Source organism: Eptatretus burgeri, chromosome 5 (assembly GCF_056783735.1).
Source record: "Eptatretus burgeri isolate ZD-2024b chromosome 5, Ebu_testis_v1, whole genome shotgun sequence".
Taxonomy (NCBI): domain Eukaryota; kingdom Metazoa; phylum Chordata; class Myxini; order Myxiniformes; family Myxinidae; genus Eptatretus; species Eptatretus burgeri.
Genome location: NC_140965.1, coordinates 33,151,023 through 33,175,410, shown reverse-complemented (window position 1 = coordinate 33,175,410; position 24,388 = coordinate 33,151,023). Strand labels below are relative to the sequence as shown.

General features: G+C 42.2%; 1 protein-coding gene across 1 annotated transcript in view; it reads left to right on the top strand.

Annotated features, from left to right (window-relative positions):
* The first annotated feature begins 1,968 nt into the window (after positions 1 to 1,968).
* The window catches only part of LOC147026189 (ephrin-B1-like), a 140,572-nt gene continuing 118,152 nt past the window's right edge, over positions 1,969 to 24,388 (top strand). Inside the window, exons 1-2 of the mRNA XM_085881326.1 lie at positions 1,969 to 2,395; positions 18,417 to 18,826. Coding sequence (XP_085737452.1) covers positions 2,223 to 2,395; positions 18,417 to 18,826 — 583 coding nt within the window. The 5' untranslated portion in view covers positions 1,969 to 2,222. The remainder of the gene's footprint in view (positions 2,396 to 18,416; positions 18,827 to 24,388) is intronic.

Sequence of the window (24,388 nt, the reverse complement as noted above, 5' to 3'; positions counted from 1 at the left end):
GCACCATCTCTCAATTGTGAAAAATCACTTAAAAATAAAAATAAAAATCTCAAATGCGGATCTGGATGTGGATCTTCAGCAACATCGAGTCGAGCCGTTCTTGTCATACACCCGATGTGTCCACCAAGTTTCGTCCGAATCCATCCATCACCTTTTGAGATATCAATTATCTCAACGGTGAAGAATCTCTGAAAAATTCTGCAATCCGAATCCAGATCCGGATCCTGACCAAAATCGCTCGTTTGTCGTCCTTAGCCGGTCATCTACATACACACAAAAAAAAACATGTCAGAACGATTGTTTCAAAAACTCTGGACAAAAATTGTGTGACAAACGGACAAGTTACAGCAAAATTATTTCGCCAAGTAACAAACAGACGTACAGGGGCGAAAACATAACCTCCACCCACCTTCGGTGGTGGAGGTCATAATATAAACCTACAGAATTTTGAAATAATCATCTGATGATCATCATGTCAAGAGTCATCCTTACGATAATTCACGGATTAGTGTTTGTTTGTGTGTTTGTTTGTTACGCTACCCCTCCTACAGTTCTGGGTTGATTACATCCAGACTTGCTACATTGGATCAGAATGACCCCAATTTGTGTACCGGGGTGTTTTTGTCTTTGCCAGTGGTCTTGGTGGTCGTGGTGGGAAGGAACAAATTCTCTCGGTAAATGTGTATCGTTTAGTACCGCCTCCAGGTGGGAGAGGGTATTACAATTCGCACCTTACACAGCACTGCACAGAATTCCTGTCCCCACGTTTTCCAGTGCAGTGAGGTCTTTTGAATTACACAGAGAGAGGTATTTTGGAGAGGAATTTCGAATTACACATTTGAATGGGGATAATAACATGACTCCCTTGGCTGCTCCTGTGTAGGGGAGCGGGTGCATCTCTTAAGAAGCATAAATAAGCACGACCCTACAACACTACCAACAACCACAAGATGCTACAAACAAGCACGGCTCCACTCGATAAAGTGCATACCGCGAACCAAGCTGAGAGCTTCTCGGAATTGCATTGACGGCGGAGTGGGACACTCACTGCGCGGCAGGAGGAGGATGCAGGTGTGCGGTGTGGGTCAGTGTTGGGCTGGGAGGCGCCTTCACGTTTACCGTGATGTACTTCCACAATATCGGGACTTGAATGACATTTTGAAAAGATAACCTTAGTGCTACCGGGGACGAGGGAGAGTGACGCAGAGAGATGGTGGTCTTCCAGCTACTGCATATAACAACCATGTCCCGTTGAGAGAAGTTACCTGAACACGACCCACAGGAACCCCACGACCCCCACGACACTGCCCTCGGAGAGTTCGTGCGGCACGCCGGGCTCCAAATCCATCAAATCACACAATAATCCTCGTGGTGTGTGTGTGTGTGTGTGTGTGTGTGTGTGTGTGTGTGTGTGTGTGTGTGTGTGTGTGTGTGTGTGTGTGTATGTATATATATATATATATATATATATATATATATATATATATATATATATATATATATATATATATATATATATATATATATATATATATATATATATATATATATATACGTGTATATATCCATCTATATTTCTACGTGTATATATCCATATATATATATATATACGTGTATATATCCATCTATATTTCTACGTGTATATATCCATATATATATATATATATATATATATATATATATATATATATATATATATATATATATATATATATATATATATATATATATATATATATATTGTCACATATTCTGTTTTCGGTAAACACACGAGTTTAAGCTCACGTATTTGAGGTTCATAGAATGTTATTATCTGTGATTAAATATCCCGGTTCGTCTGGAGTTCCACTGTTTGTAACCAGAGTCCGCGTTGGTCCGATGTGTAGATATCCCACGTGAGGATTGGCCGTCCATACGTTGCCCCTTTAGAGGCGGGACGGACCCACCGACTGGCTCCCTTCATTCCCACCCCAGGTGCGGTCTGAAGCAGCGGAATCTCGCTCCGTCTGCGCCTCCGTCGCTTTCGCTTGTCCTTGCTATATCCCGAGCACCCAAAGCGCGACCACAGTGGGCGGAACCCTGAAACTCGTTGCATAACTTCGGGTGTTCCAGCGAGAGGCGGACTCTGCTCCGATGGCTCTGGGAATCCGTGAGGATGTGAGGATGTAATGATCCGTTCTCTGGGGATATGAGTGACGGGAGTGCAGGGAAGCCAGACGCGTATGTGGAGCGCTGATGCCCAGTCTAGGGTTTGCGTTGCTCTCGGCGCGATGGCCAGCCCGCTGTCCGCGTGCCTCACGTGCCTCCCGTGCCTCGCGTGCCTCGCGTTCATCCCGTGCCTGGCTGCGGATGGCCCGGCGTTGCCGCCAGTCTACTGGAGCGCCTCGAACCCCGGGTAAGTGTGGTCTTCACACTCCGTCGACGAGGCTTTGCTGTCACTTGTAACATCGTTTGTGAGTCTTGTCCCGGGTTCTTCCTCATACATCAGTTCGTCCGAAGCTGTAGCTGCGACAAACTGCTGCTGGTAGAAACTTTTTGCGAAGCCACGTGACTGTCGTACACCGTCCGTTTCGCATCGTGGTCCGACCGACCACTCCGACGTGACCTTGCTCTGAAAATGCCTGTCTATCTGTGTTCGTTGTCTGCTTTTGGGACTCGCACTCAGCTTACGTCATGGTAGCAACTGTGGTCCACATGCGTTATTCATGAGGCTTCATCAGTTAACTCCTTGTCTCAATGTAGAAAAATAATTATTGTAAAATTTGTGTGATCTTCAAAGGAAAAGGTCAAAATTATTGGAAAAGGACGACATGTCGACAACTTGTGTCAAAATAACTTTCAAGTATGAACTTACTGATCACCGTTTAATTAAACGTATTCCTTCATTAAACAACTTCTTACACATCCATTTGTGAATTGTACATTGTTGCCCTGGAAACGATGAGCAATTTACAAATGCCATTGATCTTTTTTTGTGTACAGAGTGTAACAAGGTACTTCACTACACGAGTAATGAACAATCGTTTTTTTGGAATCATATTTATCCTGAAAAACAAGGTCATAGTCACCAGCGTTTCCTCCGTGCATCCGCTCCTCCATCCTTCCTTCACGGCGGTGACAACTCATCGATTGAATTGTAAAATTCCACAATTCTCTCAATCAGCTGCATGAGTACGAGTGTCTGTGACCTTTGTGTAAAGACATGACTCTTCATATGTCCAAAGAGAAAATAATCCCTTGTATATGAACCGGGGATACGAGCGACCCATATCTATCAACGTCTGTGCTTACCTGGAAACTCGAGAGAGGACATGATCTTCAAAGGTTTTGTGGATAAATTTGAGGAGAACCATTGAAGCATCATGGAGAGCTATCCACACCTGTACGAACCACTGTTTATACACGTTAATGACCTTATTCCACAAACCACTGTTTAACCACGTCAATGACCTTATTCCACAAACCAGTGTTTATCCACGTCTCTGACCTTATTCCACAAATCGCTGTTTAACCACCTCTACAACCTTATTACACAAACCACTGTTTATCCACATCTCTGACAATATTCCACAAACCGTTGTTTATCCACATCAATGACCTTATTTCACATACCACTGTATATCCACGTCTATGACCTTATTCCACAAATCACTATTTATTTCCACGTCTATGACCTTATTCCACGAATCACTGTTTATCCACATCTATGACCTTATTCCACAAACCACTATATCCATGTCTATAACCTTATTCCACAAACCAGTGTTTATCCACGTCTCTGACCTTATTCCACAAATCGCTGTTTAACCACCTCTACAACCTTATTACACAAACCACTGTTTATCCACATCTCTGACAATATTCCACAAACCGTTGTTTATCCACATCAATGACCTTATTTCACATACCACTGTATATCCACGTCTATGACCTTATTCCACAAATCACTATTTATTTCCACGTCTATGACCTTATTCCACGAATCACTGTTTATCCACATCTATGACCTTATTCCACAAACCACTATATCCATGTCTATAACCTTATTACACAAACCACTGTTTATCCACGTCTAAGACCTTATTCCACAAACCACTGTATATCCACGTTTATGACCTTATTCCACAAATCACTGTTTTACCACGTCTAAAACCTTATTACACAAACCACTGTATACCCACGTCTATGACCTTATTCCACAAATTACTGTTTAACCACGTCTAAAACCTTGTTACACAAACCACTGTATATCCATGTCTATGACCTTATTCCACAAATCACTGTATATCCACGTCTACGACCTTATTCCACAAATCACTGTTTATCCACATCTATGACCTTATTCCACAAACCACTGGTTTTTTCTATGTCTATGACCATATTCCACGAATCAATGTTTATCCACATCTATGACCTTATTCCACAAACCACTGTTTATTCACGTCTCAGACCTTATTCCACAAATCACTGTTTATCCACATCAATGACCATATTCCACAAACCGTTGTTTATCCACATCAATGACCTTATTCCACATACCACTGTTTATCCATATCTATGACCTTATTCCACAAATCACTGTTTTTCCACGTCTAAAACCTTATTCCACAAACCACTGTATATCCACGTCTATGACCTTATTCCACAAATCACTGTTTAACCACGTCTAAAACCTTATTACACAAACCACTGTATACCCACGTCTATGACCTTATTCCACAAATTACTGTTTAACCACGTCTAAAACCTTGTCACACAAACCACTGCATATCCACGTCTATAACCTTATTACACAAACCACTGTTTATCCACGTCTAAGGCCTTATTCCACGAATCACTTTATATCCACATCTATGACCTTATTCCACAAACCACTGTTTATCCACGTCTAAGACCTTATTCCACGAATCACTGTTTATCCACATCTCTGACTATATTCCACAAACCGTTGTTTATCCACATCAACGACCTTATTCCACATACCACTGTTTATCCATATCTATGACCTTATTCCACGAATCACTGTTTATCCACATCTCTGACAATATTCCACCAAGCGTTGTTTATCCGCATCAATGACCTTATTTCACATACCACTGTTTATCCATATATATGAGCTTATTCCACATACCACTGTTTATCCATATCTATGACCTTATTCCACGAATCACTGTTTATCCATATCTATGACCTTATTCCACAAACCACTGTTTGTCCACATCTATGACCTTATTCCATATACTACTGTTTATCCACTACTCCGACTCATTCCACAAACCACTGTTTATACATGTCTAAAGTTATTCCATAAACAACTGTTTATCCACATTTATGACAGTATTCCACAAACCAGTGTGTTCATGTCTAAGCACTTATTTCACAAACTACCTCAATTCCATGTCTAAGCTCTGATTGTTCAAACTTCCTCAATTCAATGTCTGAGGTCTTATTGTACAAACTACCGCAAGTTCATGTCTCAGCTCTTATTCTACAAACTACCTCATGTCCACATCTAAGGCCTTATTCCACAAACCACCACTTGTCCATGTCTAAGGCCTTACACCACAAACCACTGCTTGTCCATGTCTCAGGCTTTATTCCACAATCCACCCTGTGTCCGTGTTTCAGGTCTTCTTCCACAATCCACCCTGTGTCCATGTCTCAGGCCTTATTCCACAATCCCCCTTGTGTCCATGTCTCAGGCCTTATTCCACAAACCACCTGTGTCCATGTCTAAGGCCTAATATCACAAACCACCCTGTGTCCATGTCTAAGGCCTTATTCCACAATCCACCCTGTGTCCATGTCTCAGGTCTTCCACAAACTACCATGTGTCTATGTCTAAGGCCTTATACCACAAACCACCCTGTGTCCATGTCTACAGCCTTGCACCACAAACCACCCTGTGTCCATAACTAAGGCCTTACACCACAAACCACTGCTTGTCCATGTCTCAGGCTTTATTCCACAAACCACCATGAGTCCATGTCTATGGCCTTATACCACAAACCACCATGTGTCCATGTCTAAAGCCTTATTCCACAAACCACCCTGTGTCCATATCTAAGGACTTATTCCACATACCACCACTTGTCCAAGTATAAGGCCTGATTTTACAAACCACGGCATGTCAATGTCTAAGGCCTTATTCTACAAATCACCACATGTCCACTTCTCAGGTCTTCGTCCACAAACCACCATGTGTCCACGTCTCAGGTCTTCTTCCACAAACCACCGTGTGTCCATGTCTAAAGCCTTATTCCACAAACCACAGCATGCCCGTGTCTTTAGCTCTTATTCCACAAACCACACCATGTCCGTGTCTTTAGCTCTTATTTCACAAACACGGTGAAAAGTCGTTTCAAATCATGGCAACACAGGATCCAAATTGCGTAACATGATCCCACCATTTGGGACTGTTGATGGATGACCTTCAATGACTCTGTCCAAGAATGTACAGAGTGTGTTTTTTTCCAAAATGATTCTCTAGAATCTAGATGGTCTGCATTGTACACCACAAGCACCCATTGATCATCAACCTGCCAAGAAAACAAAGCAGTCATAATTTTGTGGGATATATCATGTCATGTTCTCCATCATTTAACTTGCCTAACTTACCTTTACTCTGCAGGGAAATGCAAATTTATATTAATCACAACTATAAACACTCTATGCCTGGTGTTGGCTTAATGGTTAGGGTAGTGGGCTTGGGATCCTAGGATCCTGAGTTCAAATCCTATTCGGCTGTTAAATTAATACCAGGTGGTGTTGACTGCCTGTCATCCTTCTGACGTCAGCAAAATGAGTGCCTGCTTGCTGGTATCCTGTGTTGGAGTGGTGACCCATCCAGGATTGTGCCCAATAGCCAAGGAGACTGCTTTGGCAGTACTAATGCTCTGCACATAGTATGGTCCCAATGGATAGATGGATGGATAATCACTCCACATCATATTCTTCTTCTTGACAGCCACAGTTATTCCCACGTTCGTGGTGGGGTTGGCCAAGGGAAGCTTGGCTGAAGTTCATCATAAACTGGCTAGCCAGACCCAACGTTTGATAAAGGTTCAGACAGGAATTTGGAATTTTGTTCAGGATGTAGGTGATAGCTTTCCTCCTCTTCGTGAAGGACACTGTGGGATCTTTAACATCCACCAACTAATGCCGGCAGATGGGAAACCCAGTTTAATGTACATGTCCATCCAAGGGACAGCACACATTTTGATGAAACCCCACCAGTGAAACACAGGGATGACTGTTTATAGCTGGGTCGGGATTCAAACTGAGACAAAACAGCTTGGGGTTGAGTCTTCATACCTCTGGGCCATCCTGCTGGCCTTGTTTGTAATATACATTGAGTGCCTACAGAAAGTCTGCACCCCCTTTGAAATTTTTCACCTTTTATTCCCTTATAGCCTGGAATTAAATTGCATTAAATCACACTTTTTCCACCTTTATTTACACATCATAACCCACAACTTCCAAATGAAAAACAAATTCTACAAATTTCATAAAATTAATTTTAAAATACAAAAATAGAATGTCTTGGTTAGATAAGTGTCGACCTGCCCGACTGCCTCCTGCCCCCCCCTCCCTTGTAATATCAATTGTAAATTAGCTTCGGTGTAACCAATCACCTTCAAAATCACACACCAAGTTTGTTGGCCTTCCAACTGTGTTAATTGTGGTGATTCTGATTATTTTAGAATACAATCAGCTGTTTCTGTAGGTGTCCTCTGCTGGGTAGTGCATTTCACAGCAAAGACTCAACCGTGAGCACCACTGAGCTTTCAAAAGGCCTCCAGGATAAAGTTGTGGAAAGGCACAGATCAGGGGATGGGAACAAAATTATATCAATGACCTTGAATATCCTTTTGAGCACACTCGAGACAATCATTAAGTAATGGAAGGTGTTTTGTACCACCAAAACCCTGCCTAGATCAAGCAATCCCTCCAAACCGGATGACCAAGTGAGGAGAAGACTGATTGGAGAGGCCACCAAGAGGCCAATGGCAACTTTGAAAGAGCAACATCCCTTTATGGCAAAGACTGGTCACTGTGTGCATGTAACAACAATATCCCAAACACTCCACAAGTCTTGTCTATACGGTAGGGTGGCAAGCATAAAGCCATCACCTTGAGTCCCATTTAAGGTATGCAAAAAAGACACTCTGGAGATCCTGAAGCCATGTGGCAAAACATTTTGTGGTTTGATGAAACCAAAATGAAACTTTTTGACCTAAATCCACAACGTTACATTTGGTGCAAACCCAACATAGCACATCACGCAAAGAACATCATCCCAAATGTGAAGCATGGTGGTGGCAGCATCATGTGATGGGGATGCTTCTCATCAGCAGAAACTGGGGCACTTGTTAGAATAGAAGGGAATATGGATGTAGCAAAATACAGAAATATCCTTGAGGAAAACCTGCTGCCCTCTGAAAAAAAGTTGAAATTGGGACGGAATTTCGCCTTTCAGCATGACAATGACCCGAAGCACACAGCCAAAGCTACACTAGAGTGGCTAAGGAACAAAAAGATAAATATCCTTGAGTTGCCCAGTCAGAGCCCTGACCTAAATCCAGTTGAAAATCTATGGCAAGACTTGAAGATTGCTGTCCATCAGCGCTCTCCATATAACTTGACTGAGGTTAAACAGTTTTGTCCAGAAGAATGGGCAAATATTGCCCAATGATGGTGTGCAAAGTGGTGGAGATCCATCCCAACAGACAGGTCAGGTCAGGTATGGGAGCATGCGCCGGAGCAGTACGTCGCTGCGTCCACTTTCCACCGGTACTCCAGGGGCCTCTGTCTGGCCATCCCCATCTCGAGATGCCAATCAACCTGTTGCATGTGGTCGGCCCGTTGTCCTCCTCTACTCACGAGGCTCCCTCCCTGAGGAAATCTGGTGAGCAGGAGCAGCATCAGCAAAACGAGCCACATGTCCATACAATCACAGCTGACGATCATGGACTATACAGGTATCCAAAGTCATCTGAGCCTCTCTCAGCAATTGCTCATTGGACATAAAATCCGTCCAGCGATAGCTAAGGATTCTCCGAAGAGACCTGGTACCAAAGAAATTTAGTCTCCATCTCAGATCCCTGGTCAGAGTCCAAGTCTCACATCCATAGAGCAAGATTGCAAGCACCAAGGACCTAAAGATTTGGACTTTCATCCTCCTGCACAGGTACCGACATTGTCACACCCCAAGATCCAGTGAATCCATGACTCCCCAGGTCTGACTCATATGTCTATTGACCTTTTGTTCACAGCCAGTGGATACATGAATGTCACTGCCAAGGTAAGTGAACCTCTCTCTGACCTCAACATCCTCACCATAAACAGGTACAGACAAGATGGCAGCATTCAAGATGTCATTGAAAGCCAGGATCTTAGTTTTGACCCAGGAAACCCGTAACCTCCCCCTCCAAAAAAACAACAAATTCACACCTGTAATTGCTGTGAAAGGTGCTTCCACCAAGTATGAACTCAGGGGATTGAACACTTATCCAACTTAGATATTCTAGTTTTGTATTTTTAATTAATTTTCTGAAATTTGTGGAATTTGTTTTTAACTTGGAAGTTGTGGGTTATGATGTGGAAAAAGTTTGATTGAATACAATTTAATTCCAAGCTATAAGGAAACAAAATGTGAAAAATTTGAAAAGAGGGGTGTGGACTTTCTATAGGCGCTGTAAATGACGATATTTTTACTTAACCATCTATTCATCCAAACTCTATTATGAAATGTCATGAATTCAGATATGTGTACTGTACTCTCATTTGACAAATTGACATCAAATGATGGGAGAACACTTCATGTTTGTATCGTACTAATTACAGCTTTTTGGAGTTTATTTACACATGCTTTTTTTTTAAAACCACAATGAGTAACGAACAGGTTTGTACGTCTCAAGAAACCTTTCAAAGTGACAAAGATGAATATTGCAAATGAGTTTGAAGGGGCTCTTGTTAACCGTCAATATTTATCTTCAAACAAACTTGTGAGCTTTTCATCTGACATTTTCATCTGACATTTTCATTAGTCTTTTCATCGGATAAGGATTTTTAATATATAGAAGGGTGTAGACAAAATAAGTGTATACGTTTTTCAGCAGAATGGACAGTGTCAGGATTCGGAGCCAGAGTTTCAGAATAAAGAATAGGAGAGTAGGGATGGTGTTAAGTTAAGGATCTTTCACTCAGAGTAGTTAATGCGTGGAATGATCTTTCAAAATCGTCGTAGCAGCAGAAACAATAGATAGGTTTAAACTGGAATTGGGTGTAGAGAAGCATTTCGGGAACGAGCGGTATTTGGACGTTGCCAGGACTGGAAGGTCGCTCAGGTAAGTATGGGTCATTGTACACCTATGTAGTCATTATATCTCTGAGAGGCTTTCGTTGAAAAGTGAATGCACTGTCAATACTTATTCATCTCTCACCCGACAATCTTCTTCATCCCTTAAAAAAAAATCAATAGTAAAAAGCACCCTGGTGATGTCCTTAATCCTGCCTCCACTGTTCTTCCCCTCCCCAATCTTCCTTCTCCCCCACCACTGCTCCAGTGAACTGTTTAAGTAAATATACTGATACTTTCAATTGGCAGGGTATGGATAAAGCATGATGGGCCAAATGCCCGGCTCCTGTGCCCAAGATCCTTGCATTTCCTTGCATTGAAATGTCAATTTAAATATGCCTCCTTTGAACTTTTCATTGTCCTGAACCGAGCAAATTGTACTCCTGAATTTTAGAAATCATTCTCCTATAATGAGGAGTTATAAAGGATATTGAGATATTAATTCCATTGCGGTTTATATGAAATTAATTTTGAGGGTTTTTTTTATTCAAGTGGGAGAGCCTAACACTGAAAATGTTCTCACTGAGTAAGACAAACATCCATCCAGCCAGATGGCGTCACGGTAAAGAAAAGCCAAACCGGTTGTGTGGAGTTTGCAGGAAAAGCTTGTGCACGGGTGAGAAAAATAAAAGGCAATGTGTGTTTTTGACGTGAAATGTTGCGACAAGGAATTTACCTGCGGAGAGTTACGTTCATTATGTGTGACATGTGACATTTTTTTGGGAAACAAACAACTGTCGCCATGACACTTTCATACCACTGCGACCATTGTAAAAAACAAACGAATAAAAAGTTGACCTCTTTGGTGTTTATTCTGAACACCTGGCTCATGTGTTAACAGAATCCAAGTGCAGATCTCATAAACCAGGTTCATTCATCAAAATTATCTACGAATGTCCTTGCAATTCATGAAAAAGTACACTCACATCTACTCATGTCTTTATACTGCATTAAATTTATCTATAAGCTCCTTCATGAGCTTTAGATAAAAGATATAGTAAAGGGTGTCCATAAAGGCCTTGTGTAAGTTTGCACTTTCATAGCTTTTGATGTTTCATGGAGTATGATCGCAACCCATATGTAGGGGTGGCACGGGGGAAAATGGCCACCCATTTGAATGTGTACAAAACGTTACACTTAATAACAACTTGAGTGGTCATAAGGATTTTATAAGGTGAACCTTTTATTCGCGAACATTTTCACAACTAACAAGAATAATAAAATACACCAAAATACCAGATACTGAGATACCAGATCGAGAGATCGCAAAATCGGAGTTTGTTCATCCTAAAAGTGTTGACAAATGTCACCGTGCCTCACACAATTATGGCTGAAGCAATTACAATGATTTCAACTGAAGGAAGTGACATTCTCTCTTCGGTATTGCACCTGGAAAATAACAACCAAAAATTTTAATGTGATATTATAAATAACTAGCAGAGGTACCCATCCATACCTTGTGTGGAAGGAATTTAGAGTTTAGAATTTAGATCGAGGATGATTTGTAATACATACTGCCTACCACCGGGTGGCGGTATACGATACACATTGACACAGAGAGAATTGGGGTCTTTCCCCCACCCTGATCCCCCTACCCTGAAGGTTTGAAAATATTTTTTAGCATCTCCATTTGTCAAGAGGATACCAACGGTATGCATTATGATGGGGTTACTACCAGTACCGGTGGGACCGATTCCATTAATGGACAGACAGACACACGGACAGACAGAAAATACAACTTCATATGCAAAGATACACCACAAAAATGCACTGAAGGGATAACATCATGTTGGCATGACAATGCACGTCCTGGCTTAACACTCTTGTAGAATTATGGGTGTTGATGGGTGGGGGATGGGGGGATATGTCCCCACCCACTTTTTAACGAAGGGGGAGACAAAATATTGATTGTCCCTGACCCCCCCCCCAACTTTTTTGCTCGAATATAACATAAAATGCGTTGTTGCTCTGTTCAACCCACACAGACCCGGATGCAGGATGTTCCTCAAATGCATCATCGAATCCATTCTAAAAGACAGCTGTTTGTCTGTGTGTGTCAGCATTTAACAGCGTGGCGACATCGCGCTGTTATATAATTGGCTATTCTGTCCTGTGTCTTCTGTCACACTTATGGCCGCGTACGTCCCTTTGATCTGAGGACTATAAATATAAATTTGTCCAACGTCACAACTCTTCCCATCATGCATGCTAATTCACCGTGTCTACATTTAAATTTTATAACTGCAAAATTGTTTCATCATTCTTAACCTTTTACTGCCCCCAGCCACGCGATATCGAAGTATTCGCTTCTTGTTTTTTTTTTTTTTATGAGATGGCAGAACGGATCTTCGTCAAACTTTCCAGAGGTTCATCAGTGAGTGCTAGGGAGTGTTTTAGGCAAAAAGGTTTTTCAAAAATTTGAAAGAAAAAAAAAAGTTGGATGTTTTTGGATTTTCATTTTTTGTGCTGGCTTTTGCCAGCACTTGGGACGGGTACTCTTCCTAGTGTACAGTATATATGCCAAAAGCAGATGGACAGCAGGAAGCAGGTGATGCTAAGTCTAGTTATCCAATTAATTTCTCACTAGTCCGTGGCCATAAACATACCAGTGTACTTCTTAATGAAGGGATTTTTAAACAGTTGGGTAGATTTACAGTGCTTTCTAGTTTTACAGCTAATGCAATTTAAAATTCTATTACTCACTTGCCGCATTGTCTCTTCTCGTGTTGAGCTGAATGAGGCTTTTCCACATGTTTCACGTTTCTGAACCTCTGGGCATATTGTTTCTTTACTGGTTTAAGACAAAAAAAAAACAACCCTTTGGGATGTGTATATAAATGTCTGAAATTCAAATCGATTATACAGAAAAAGCTTTCTTTGTTATATACTGCACCATGTGTTATGTCAGCAGGTATGGTTCTCTTGACATTAAATGTGACGCGATCCTTGAAGATCTATTGGGAGTCGACCAACTGGTTGACAACTGGAGTGGTGTTCTTGACCTTGTAAGCCGGTGTTTTAAAGGAGCTCTATTTAATCGAAACTCCTTATAATACCTTGTCATACATCATCTACGATAAATAAATAAAAATCCGATCAAATTGCATCCAAAGTTATTTTCATTTGGAAACAGAGGAAATAGCAGGAGTTAAAAGAGTGCAGCTGTAAAAGCAAAGCGACGATGTAGCAGCTAAATTTGGTGAAATTCTTTGCTTTAGAGAGCTTTCACGGTTTAATGTGCATGACACCATCATTGCTTTTTAAACCAATTTATCATTGTCATCGAGATCCACCTCTTGTACCAGATTCATACAAATCTGCCATCTATCATATGAGGCATGCACCTTTTTTGCTGATACTACAGTTGACGTTATGTATCATGTTATAATAATATAATAATAATATGTTGAGTTTCTGTGCAAGGAACTTCGAGGCAGGAGGAGGCCATGAGGCCCATCAAAGCCTGCACGAGCGTCGCCAACCTATGGTTGTTTATCCGTGCTGAGTGTCAAGCAAGGAAGCTGGACATATTATTTTTCGTCTTTGGTAGGACTCACCAGTGGTTCAAACCAATGACCTCTCAGACTTATCACAACCCCCTTGCAACTTCACTTCCTAGTCTCCCCACGCCCTCTAATTGTAGGTCATTACAAAGATACAGCTGGCAGACATGGGCCTGTAGCGATGCATGGGCCTGTTCGATGTCCGATGGACATCGAAGCCGGTACATCAGAAAAAAAATCACAGAATCATCAGACAACATCCATAAATGAAAATATAAATAAATGGGAAAAAAATGAAAAAAAATGCAGGTGAGTGACCCGAGACAATGGGGAAGCACGGTAATTTTGTGTGCCAATGGACTTTGAAGCTGATACCCCAGGAAAAAAATCACAGAACTATCAGAAAGCATCCGTAAATGAAAATACAAATAAATGAAAAATTGAATGCAGGTGAGCGGCCTGAGACAATGGGGAAGGACAGTTGGTATGCTTACACAATGTGTAAGCACACCCTGCTCGTATATGTATAAACCTGACTTGGTGTCCAGCTCTTCCTGCTTGTCCCTACGGTTTCATCTGGTGGATCCAATACAAACTATGTGAGGGAAAGATTGGTCATAGTCCTTGTGGGTTATGTGGATTTTGGTTGCTCAGCCAAAGATAAGATCTGTCCCGTGATTGCTGTCGGCATGGCACTCACCTGGCACAGAGATCCCAATCTGTATGGTAACATGGCCTTTTGGCATGAGAATCCGGCAAGAGTCGGGAGGGGGGGTGGTCTCTGAGGAGGGGAACGGACATGGTCCCTCAGCAACTCGCCAGATTTGAACCTTTACAAACGGATCGGACTGACAGACCGTTACAATATGAGGCCCCGCGAGGAGGAGTGATGTAAGCGACATTTTTTTAATGATATGATGATGATAGGCTCGGATGATAGGGGAAGGGTTAAAATAGTGCTATATGGCATTAACTCCAAAATGAACGATGTGTCCCTTACATCACTCCTCCTCGTGGCGCCTCATATAATATTGGTGTAGTTCTGTAAAACTGCATGCCTCTAAGGTAATGGCACCCAACATTAAGTGATCCACAGGCAGTTATTTAATTATTATTCGTGTAGTTAGTCCTTCCCTCATGTCTGGTGGGTTAACGGGGCAAATTGCATTGTGTGGGACCCATAGTTAGGTCTAATAAATATCTCTTTGATCCCTACTCTGACCTCCACTTGAACCCTTTCCTTTTAGCCATAATACACAAACAAGCATGCAAGCACACACGCCATTCAACAGAAAATTGTTTAATAGGCACACCACGGTGCCTCCCGTGGCTCGGATCGTCCCCATTGCACACAAGACAACCTTCCCCGGGAATTTGCACACCATTTTCCATTCAAATTTGTGCATCAATTCCCAACCAGCATCTCACCTTACTCCTCACCTCACTCACCAAATCTCACCACTTTGACCACGAATGCCCCCCTCACACGGGAAATATACTCCCACCCACACCCCACCCCCATCGTACCTCTGCATCGCTACAATTCACCATTCTATTTCAATCACCGCATGGCGTCAGACATTGTTCTTGGCACCGCGCGATGCTCGACCACGCAAGAGACGCTATATTCTCCACCGCATTTCACCAGGAACATCCTGAGTGAGTGTCCAGAATTATTACAGCCCCCATCCAGTCATCTGACCATGGCAAGACCGTAAGCAATGAGGAGGGGTCGTGGGAAGGGCGATCCAGTGATTTGGTTTTGGTCCCGAATGTGCATTGTGGCTCTGGGAGGAGACCATGGGTGGTGGAGAAAGTCTGCTAACATCCGACATACAAACTACACTCGGTGAACGTTTGGGGCCGTGGTGCCAGCTTGAGGTGCGTGCTCAGCATGTTAAGCCGGGAGCTGTGAGCCTTGCCAAAGCTGGTGGGCATCTGAGCTGGTTTCTGGTCCGGCCTGGCAGGGCGTGGCTGGAGCCACTGTGGCCAAATAGAGGAGTGGGATTTGGGCCACAGTGCATCGCTTTCCGGTCCTCGCCCCATCCTTCACCTGGGGCTTATAAAAGGGGGCAATGCGGAGCCATTGAAAGAGCTTCTTCTTCGAGAACATTATCCGTGTGCAACTGCCGTCCTTTGGACTCCCTGCCATGGTTTCAATATGCTTTCACCCTCGCGAAGCCAGAAGGGTTCACCACCAGCCAGAGACGGCGGAGCAGTGCGGAGCGCACATTGCCACGAGTCCCGGCGAATATATAAGGAGGAAATATCGCGCCATATCAAGAGGTGGGCATGCTCAGGCGGAGCATCCCATGGAGGTGCAAACTCACATATACAGGTCATTACACGGTGATGTTAGAGATCTTCATTCTCATACATCTATTCTCCCCTCTCTCTCTCTCTCTCTCTCTCTCTCTCTCTCTCTCTCTCTCTCTCTCTCTCTCTCTCTCTCTCTCTCTCTCTCTCTCTCTCTCTCTCTCTCTCTCTCTACTCCCCTCTTTCCCTTCTCCTGTGGATGCACAAAGAAGAACGCGTTACTGATTCGCAATCAAATTTTCCTCTCGCACGACACTGCACCCCTCATGTCACATACATCGCACCTTCCACTCCCACACCGTAGACACCGGTATCTTTCCCACTTATCCCTCCCTAAGTGGCCTGGGCTACGTTGGTCAGCTGTCCGTGTTAGGTGTTTAGAGGGCGCTCATCCTCAACTTTCTCTCTTTTTCTTGGCTATATAACTTTCTGTGTGTGTGTGTGTGTGTGTGTGTGTGTGTGTGTGTGTGTGTGTGTGTGTGTGTATGTGTGTGTGTGATAGTGCCTGTCTTAGATTAAGTAAAATTGCCGAAGATAGTCGCGATAATCCTGCTCTGTGTCTACTTTTGTAAGTTGTTGTCTTTTGCAGCACCCCACAAATTCCTTGCTATCTCCTGATGTTCATAAAATAACACCCCATTCACTGTGCCACATACTTTTCCTCGCTTGGTTGTAAATAAATGCGTTCTATAGAAATGTTCCCAGCTCGTTTTCGTGTTTTCTTTCATTGGTCCAGCATGACCCACACCCTAGTTTAGCCGGGACCTTATTCCCTAACGAGCTGTTTCCGAGCCGGTACGTGCTTGGCAGTTCCGCTCAGCTGCATCTGATCTGAGAAGGTGATCCGGTTTAAGCAAGTGCGTCCCGAGGTTGTGTTCCCCGGTAATTAGATCACGTGACCTTTAGGTGAACGTTATGAGACGGAGGACCCGAAGTCACATGGTCGAGTTATTGACATTCACGGTCGATTAACGACCGCCATGTCACAAAGTTATTCGTGTGTGACGGCCTGTGATTCCGGTGAGTCTGGTGGGAACCTAAGGTATTTCACCACTCGTGGTCTTCGCCCCCGACCCCGGGTCCGCAACAATATTATAATATTCTCCTCCTTCCTTTAGTTCAGTGCATTAATCATTTGAAATTTCCCAATATGCATTCAACTCGAGTGTCACCCTCTGTGGATGTTCAGCACATATATGCTAGACTGTATGGCCTGTACCTATGGGGAGAGGGGAGGAGTGATATAGCTCCACCTTTCCTGCCAGAGGTACCTTTTCTAAAGTATCTTTCTAGTCCAACAAAAAGGGCTTATAGAAAAACAATTTTCAATAATTGATTCTTATAAATTTCCACACTCCAGCTTTGTGAACTTCACTTTTAGATTGAGGAAAAACATTTATTCAGGGAATTTGATTGACCCTGTATTGTAATTTGTCAGAATGGGTTCGATTATATTGCTCGACCGGGTAATATTTTTCTGCATAATACAACATTTAATGTTTCAGTTAACTGATAGAACTTCTTGGTCAAAGCTTATAATACTAAGTGCCTGGGTCGTGGTGTGAAGTGGTACGCAATATATAGTAATTACAGAGGAAGAAAAAAAAACTTGAAACTTTCTCCGATAAATAACAAATTGCTTCTCAATATGCCATTGTTTTTATTGCAGTGACTTGTGAAACCTTTAAGATTTATTAAAGAGAAAAATGTGTTCTGTAATCTTCAGCTGTATTTGAATTATGACATGGCGCATAATAGCCTCGTCGAAACTTGCGTTTGAGTAAATGAAAGCTCACGTAGGTATGAATGACCTGTTTTTAAAGATTTTCTCTGCTGACAAGCGACCAGAAAAATTATATTTTGCTTTAGCTGCTTTCACGTGTCATTACTATGGAATGGAATTGTTTTGTAGTTTCATAATATCTTGAGCTCTGAAATATGGGTTTAATGATTCTCCAATAATGAGGGCAAGAGCTTGGTTTAAGTGTTGTGATTAAATCACATCACTTAACCATCATGATTTCAACGATTGTCAAAAAGAGTTCTCTTTTCAATCAAATGATCTGATGTCCTGCTTTGGCATTTAGGATGCTTGCATAATTCGTTTTTTTCTGACAAAACAAGAAATCAATCAATTTAACAAAGTCAAGCAGTGCTAACATTGTTTTTCTGCATCCCCTCTCTCTCACTCTCTCTTTATTCTTTCCCCATCCTCTCTCCATCACTGCTCCCTAAAGCTTTGCGTCATCCAAAGGAGGTATCGTCGTATATCCTCGCCTGGGCGACAAGCTGGACATTGTGTGTCCACAGATTCCCACGTTTCCTCCGACCATTCCTCCGACGGTTAGGAGCTTTGTAAAGTTTGGCCACGCTCCAGGTTTGGCCACCAATTCCTCCCGAGCATGGACAGCCACCCATTCTGCCAGCATTCCACCTTTAGGGGATGCCGATGTTCCCGGGGAGTATTACCGGCTTTTCCTCGTGAGCCGAGAAGCCGCTCTTCGCTGTGATGCTGGCACGGCAACGAGTGCTCTACTGACGTGTAACCGCCCATCACAACATGTGAAGTATACACTCAAGTTCCAGGAGTTCAGTCCCAGCGTTGTGGGCCTGGAGTTCCGTGATAAACACGACTATTACATCATATGTGAGTACACTGGGGAGATTGTTGACTAAAAATTTGTTTCGGTAAAAGACTCGTCTTCTATCAAGGTTAAAATCAAATTTATTTCCTGATCATTGCCTCTTATTTAAGTAAAAATGGCAATCCTTTAAATTTACCAGGAAAATTACTTTGGAAAGCAAATATTACACACCAGCTATGTAATCACCTGATACAGCAACACACATTGTTCAGTTAATTGACAAAGTGGTTGTTGGAAGCTTGCTGGACTCGGAAATGCAACACGAGTAGTTCAATTGAATTTTGTAAAATGTGTCGGGATTTTGAGTGCTGGGACCTCTGAGCATTCGCACGTACTACTTTGTTTATGGGCGTCACAGAATACATCATCGGAAGCAGAAATCAAACTGTGCAAAAGGAATGCTTGGATATTCATTAAGCTGACGTCCTTTAGTGAAAAAGTGCATGTGGTCTCATTGGCATTCATAATTGTCAATATATATATATATATATATACATATATATATATATATATATATATATATATATATATATATATATATATATATATATATATATATATGAGGGATTCCAAAGATAACATTGACATGGGATATTATGAAGCATTTGTCTATGCTTTCTGAAAATATGATTGATGTTACGATTGTTAAAGATCTGATATCTTGACTATTCATTTTATGAATTCAATGAAAAACATTCATAGACACATTGAAATTGCATATGCTATCATATGATGATATTGATGTGGTGTTTCACTTCTGAAGGTGAAGTATGGGGTTTGTTTTTTTAAACAAAATGTAAGCTCATGGGAGAGCAAGATGCTAGAGGGTAAACGACATCACTGAGCAGTGGGGCAGTGGAGAAATAGTAGGATGGAACAAAAATGGGAATTAAGAAACAGGAAAAGAGAAGATGGTTGAAAACGTAGTCACCTTCAACGAAGAGGCTTTATCTACATGTGGTTAATGGTAGTAGAAAATATTGAGTGGGGTCGGGAGAGGTTGTGACGTGATGATAGTGCATCACTCCGTTGTGGCCCTGGAAGGAAGAGTGCAAGTGAACATGTTAAACATAAATACATTTGCAATATTATTGCCTTCACCACCAAAGGTGGATGGAGGTTATGTTTTCACTCCTGTCTGTCTGTCTGTCTGTTTGTTAACAAAATATCTCAAAAATTTGTCGACGGATTTGGATGAAATTTGCAGGAGAGCTTGAGTATGTGACGAGGAAGAAATGTTTAGATTTGGGTGAACATCCGAATCCGGATCTGGATCTGGATCTAAGTATGTGCTCTACTGATTGCCCTTGTCGTCTTTGATGCTAATTGTGTTCATTCCTCTTCCTGGGGAATTTTTGGTCAGTTTGCTAAAACGAACTTCAATGTTTCAGTGTTGCGATATTTGTAGCTCCAAGTTTAGTAACCTTGTTATTCAGACTGCCTTCTGCACACCTTTCAAGTCAGTGAGAGCAGTCAATGGTGAGAGAACCCATGAGTAGGAATTTGGAATTTGACCATGTTACAAGACTCACGGTAGCCTCAAATTTTTGAGAATTTTGTGAGATCCATGTTCTGTGGAATTCTAAAGATTCTTCTACATTTTAAACAGGACAGCCTGCATAAGAAGGAATACCACGTGACACAGCTTGTTGGTGATGAAAGCACCTGAAGAGTTTATAATCGATTTGTATTCTTTCAGGAATCAAACCCAGAAACAGGACTATCTCTAATTCTCCTTCTATATCTCACAGTAAATCTACAAAGAAAGCCATGAAACTGCAGAAGCACTAAACTCACTAATCAAATATCAAATCAAATCAAAACTAATCACAAAAACTCACTAATCAAAAATTATCTAACTGAAAGGAAGCCAGGGACTTCAACAGAGTTGAACTGTCCTGTTCTTGCATGTGGTAGCTTGGCTGCTGGGTAGCTATCATTTCTTGGAAGTGCAACTGTGCTGCTGATCCTGTGCCCCTCTACCAGTACGCTGGTACGCATTTCACCGACTTCAGAAAGATGGCAGGCTGAGTCAACTGCACCTGGTGTTCATTCAGCAGCCAACGGCACTCGAACTCAGGATCCGAGGATCCTCAGACAGCCACCCTAGCCACTAAGTCAACACCAGGCTCGAGTTGATTTATATCATTACAAAATTTGCCTTTATGTTTGTCAGCCATTCTCACCATTAATGAATTGCTGCAAATTACACGTTTCATTGTTTAATAAGTGAACGTAACCCAGTTTGTTCTCATGAGCTACTGACTTACACAGCAGCAGATCTTCAAAATGAGCAACTGACCATTCAAGAGCATGACAAATAAATAATTCCACACCTATGATGTAATACAGAGCAATGCTTATATATTGGCTATAAATAAATAGTAAAAAGTAAAATTGAACAGGATAATGAACAAATAAACAACATTTCATCTCTGTGCTATTTGTAGATGTCTCAAAACAGCTTTCAACTAGAACGACACTCGGTAGAGCGCAGATGTCCACAAGGCTGAACAGTTTACATTTTGTAGCCCACTGATAGGCAGGATCTGCATCTGTACCATAACCAAAATCGAATCAGCTTGTTCGTATCATCGAACAAGCTCACCCACCAAGTTTTTTTGTTTGAATTTGTCTATAACTTTTTGAAATATACTGCGATATATTGTTTTTAGCCCAATCTCTCAATGGTGAAAAATCACTTTAAAATTCTGGTATCTGAATCTGGATCTGGATTTTCACCAAAATGTAAGGAATTTGTCCTTGTCACACATCCGACCTGCCCACCAAGTTTCGTCCGATTCCGTCGATAACTTTTTGGATATCCTGCTCACAGACAAACAGACAAACACTAATTTAACATAACCTCTGTTCACTATAAGTAAAGTTATTTCTTCACCTCATAGTTTTCAATACTTTTCGATTCAAAATACTAAAAATTGCACACCAACTTGAAGGTTTAGTTGTTCACATTTCAGGGCGGATACCATAGCCGGGTTGCTGTGCACATTTCAGGGCGGGTTGATACCATAACACCTGGCAACACCCGTTTGCAGGTCCAGTGGTCCGAAGAGCATTGGCAATGGACTGCCAAGCAATGGAGGAATGTGGTATGGTCTGATAAGTCATCCTTCACCATGTTCTCAGTGAATGGACATGTGCATGCACATGTGGCAACATCCCAGGGAGCTCAACAGCCCCAAGTGGGAGACAGTGGGGGGACAATCCCTTCTTGTCCCTTTTAGTCCTTCTTTCAATACTTTGGATCCCTTTAGACCCCCTAAGACCCTTTAGACCCTTTAGAACACTAATACCCTTCAACACCCTTTCAAACCCTAAGACCATTAAACGCCCTGAAAGGCTCCGAAGAACCTTTAGACCCTTCATAACACTAAGAACCCGAAGACCCCTAAGATCATTAAGACCCTTAAACCCCATAAAATGCTTGAGACCCCGAAGACTCTGCAGACCCTACATAATCCAAAGACCCTTTAAGTCCCCTTAATACCCTCTTTATCACCTAATGCAGCCTGACTACGACCACCCTCCACTGGGAGATGACTGTCTGTCCCACTTGGGACAATTCATTATTATTTTTGTCCACTACATGTATGTGGGGATGACATGGACATTCCATATAAGTTCAACTAATAACACAACAAATCATTTAAAAAAATCTACCAAGATGTCAACTTATAAATCTATAAAGTACCGAACAGTCATCGGCGGAGGATTTCACTTTTAACAATATTCATGAAATTATTTGACAGCATTTCTGAGCTACAAAACTGACAGACCCAAAACAGTACCTGTTGCTGTTGATCCAGATGAGCTTCAGGACAGGCGATCCTAATTTTTATCATTCTTTTCAGACAGTCTAACTCAAGAATGGGAAGTTCAGTACTTGGTTTAGATACAAATTTACTGCATTTTACATGACTACTCAAATTTTTCATAACTTGAAAGGATTCCACAAAGTAACGGTTAGCATTTGTGCATCCCCATGCATAGAGCAATGAAGGGCCAAGATTGGTGGATGGGACAATGCCTTTCAATGAGCTGGTGGGGGCAAACTCACGGCGACGCAATACACTACTTTCAAAATGACGTATTAATGCGAAATGAGGCTTTTTGTGCATGCGCTGTGTGTGTGTGTGTGTGTGTGTGTGTGTGTGTGTGTGTGTGTGTGTGTGTGTGTGTGTGTGTGTGTGTGTGTGTGTGTGTGTGTGTGTGTGTGTGTGTGTGTGTGTGTGTGTGTGTTTACACTGATTCAGTTCTGTTCATCAGTTATTTTAACCTGTCAATTGTAGCGTGAAAATGTGCAATTTAAATCGTCTTTTAAATATAATTTTCAGCATTTCAACGAAAGAGGTGCAATTTAAAATTGGTTAACTATAATTGTGTTCCTGAATGTGTAAATTGGACTCAAGAGAATATAGGAATATGAGGAATGTCCTTGATTGAGAGGTGTTGTAGTCATACTACTTACTGTTCGTGCATTCTAGCATCGGGGCCGTGGATATAACACTCACATACATTCATACACCAGATGCAAAAATATAGTGTAATTTCTCTTGTGATCTCGGGACCAAACAAACAATATATTGTTATGGTTGTGGAGGTAGTTGGAGGAATTTAATAGGGAATTTAGCATTGTGTAGAGTTGCTTGGTCCATGGACGAGTTGAAAGCATCTCGATGCAGTAAGTTGGGAATCTGTGAGCTTAAGTGTTCCGTGTCACCACACACGGGTGGTGCGGTGTTAATTAGCTTAGGGAGTAAAAGTAAGTTCCCGAAAATGTGATTGCCCTCTGTGATTTTTTCCCTATGTTTTTATATTTCAAGCCAGGTAATAAAGGTGGTGAACATGTCCCTAAAACCACAACAAAACGGTAGAAAGCCCCGCCTTCAAAGGTTGACAACAAGCAGTCACGCCCCCAAAGGACGATTGATGGCATGACGTCAGAAGCCAGCCGAGCAGGAGAAGACCCACCTTCCCGGGTTTGGTGAGAGCAGGCCATGCCCGGGGGCAGATCTTAAGAGAAAGAAGGAGCGTATAGGGGAGGTGGCAGATCCTAAGAGAAAAAGGGAGGACACAGGAGGCAGGTTGCGCTTTGTGGAAGGCTTCCGACTGCATAGGATGAGAGATCGGCAGAGCGCACACATGAGGACAGTATGAGCAACCCACGAGGCAGATGATGCTTTTGAAGAGAATTAGAGTTGGCTTGCGCACTTTTGGAAAGAGGAAGGCTGTTACATTTTGAGAGGTATCGGACTCAGTAAGTTTGTAAACAGACCCCGAGCCTCGTGAATGTCATGAGCCGTTACACTGGGGCTTTGAGCCTTTATGTGGGGTGACGCTCGCAGATTGCCTAGTGTACATCTGCCCTGCTATGAGAGAAGCGTCTCGATTCTAGTTCCACAAGGATCAACTCTGGGCCAAACTAAGTAAAGCAATAGTTTTGAAGGAGGGTTTTTCTTTTTATTTTGTTTCCCTGTTGTCCGTATTTGAGTCTTTGTGTGAGGCCTCGACTGTGGGATCTATTTACTTTATTAATATTTTTA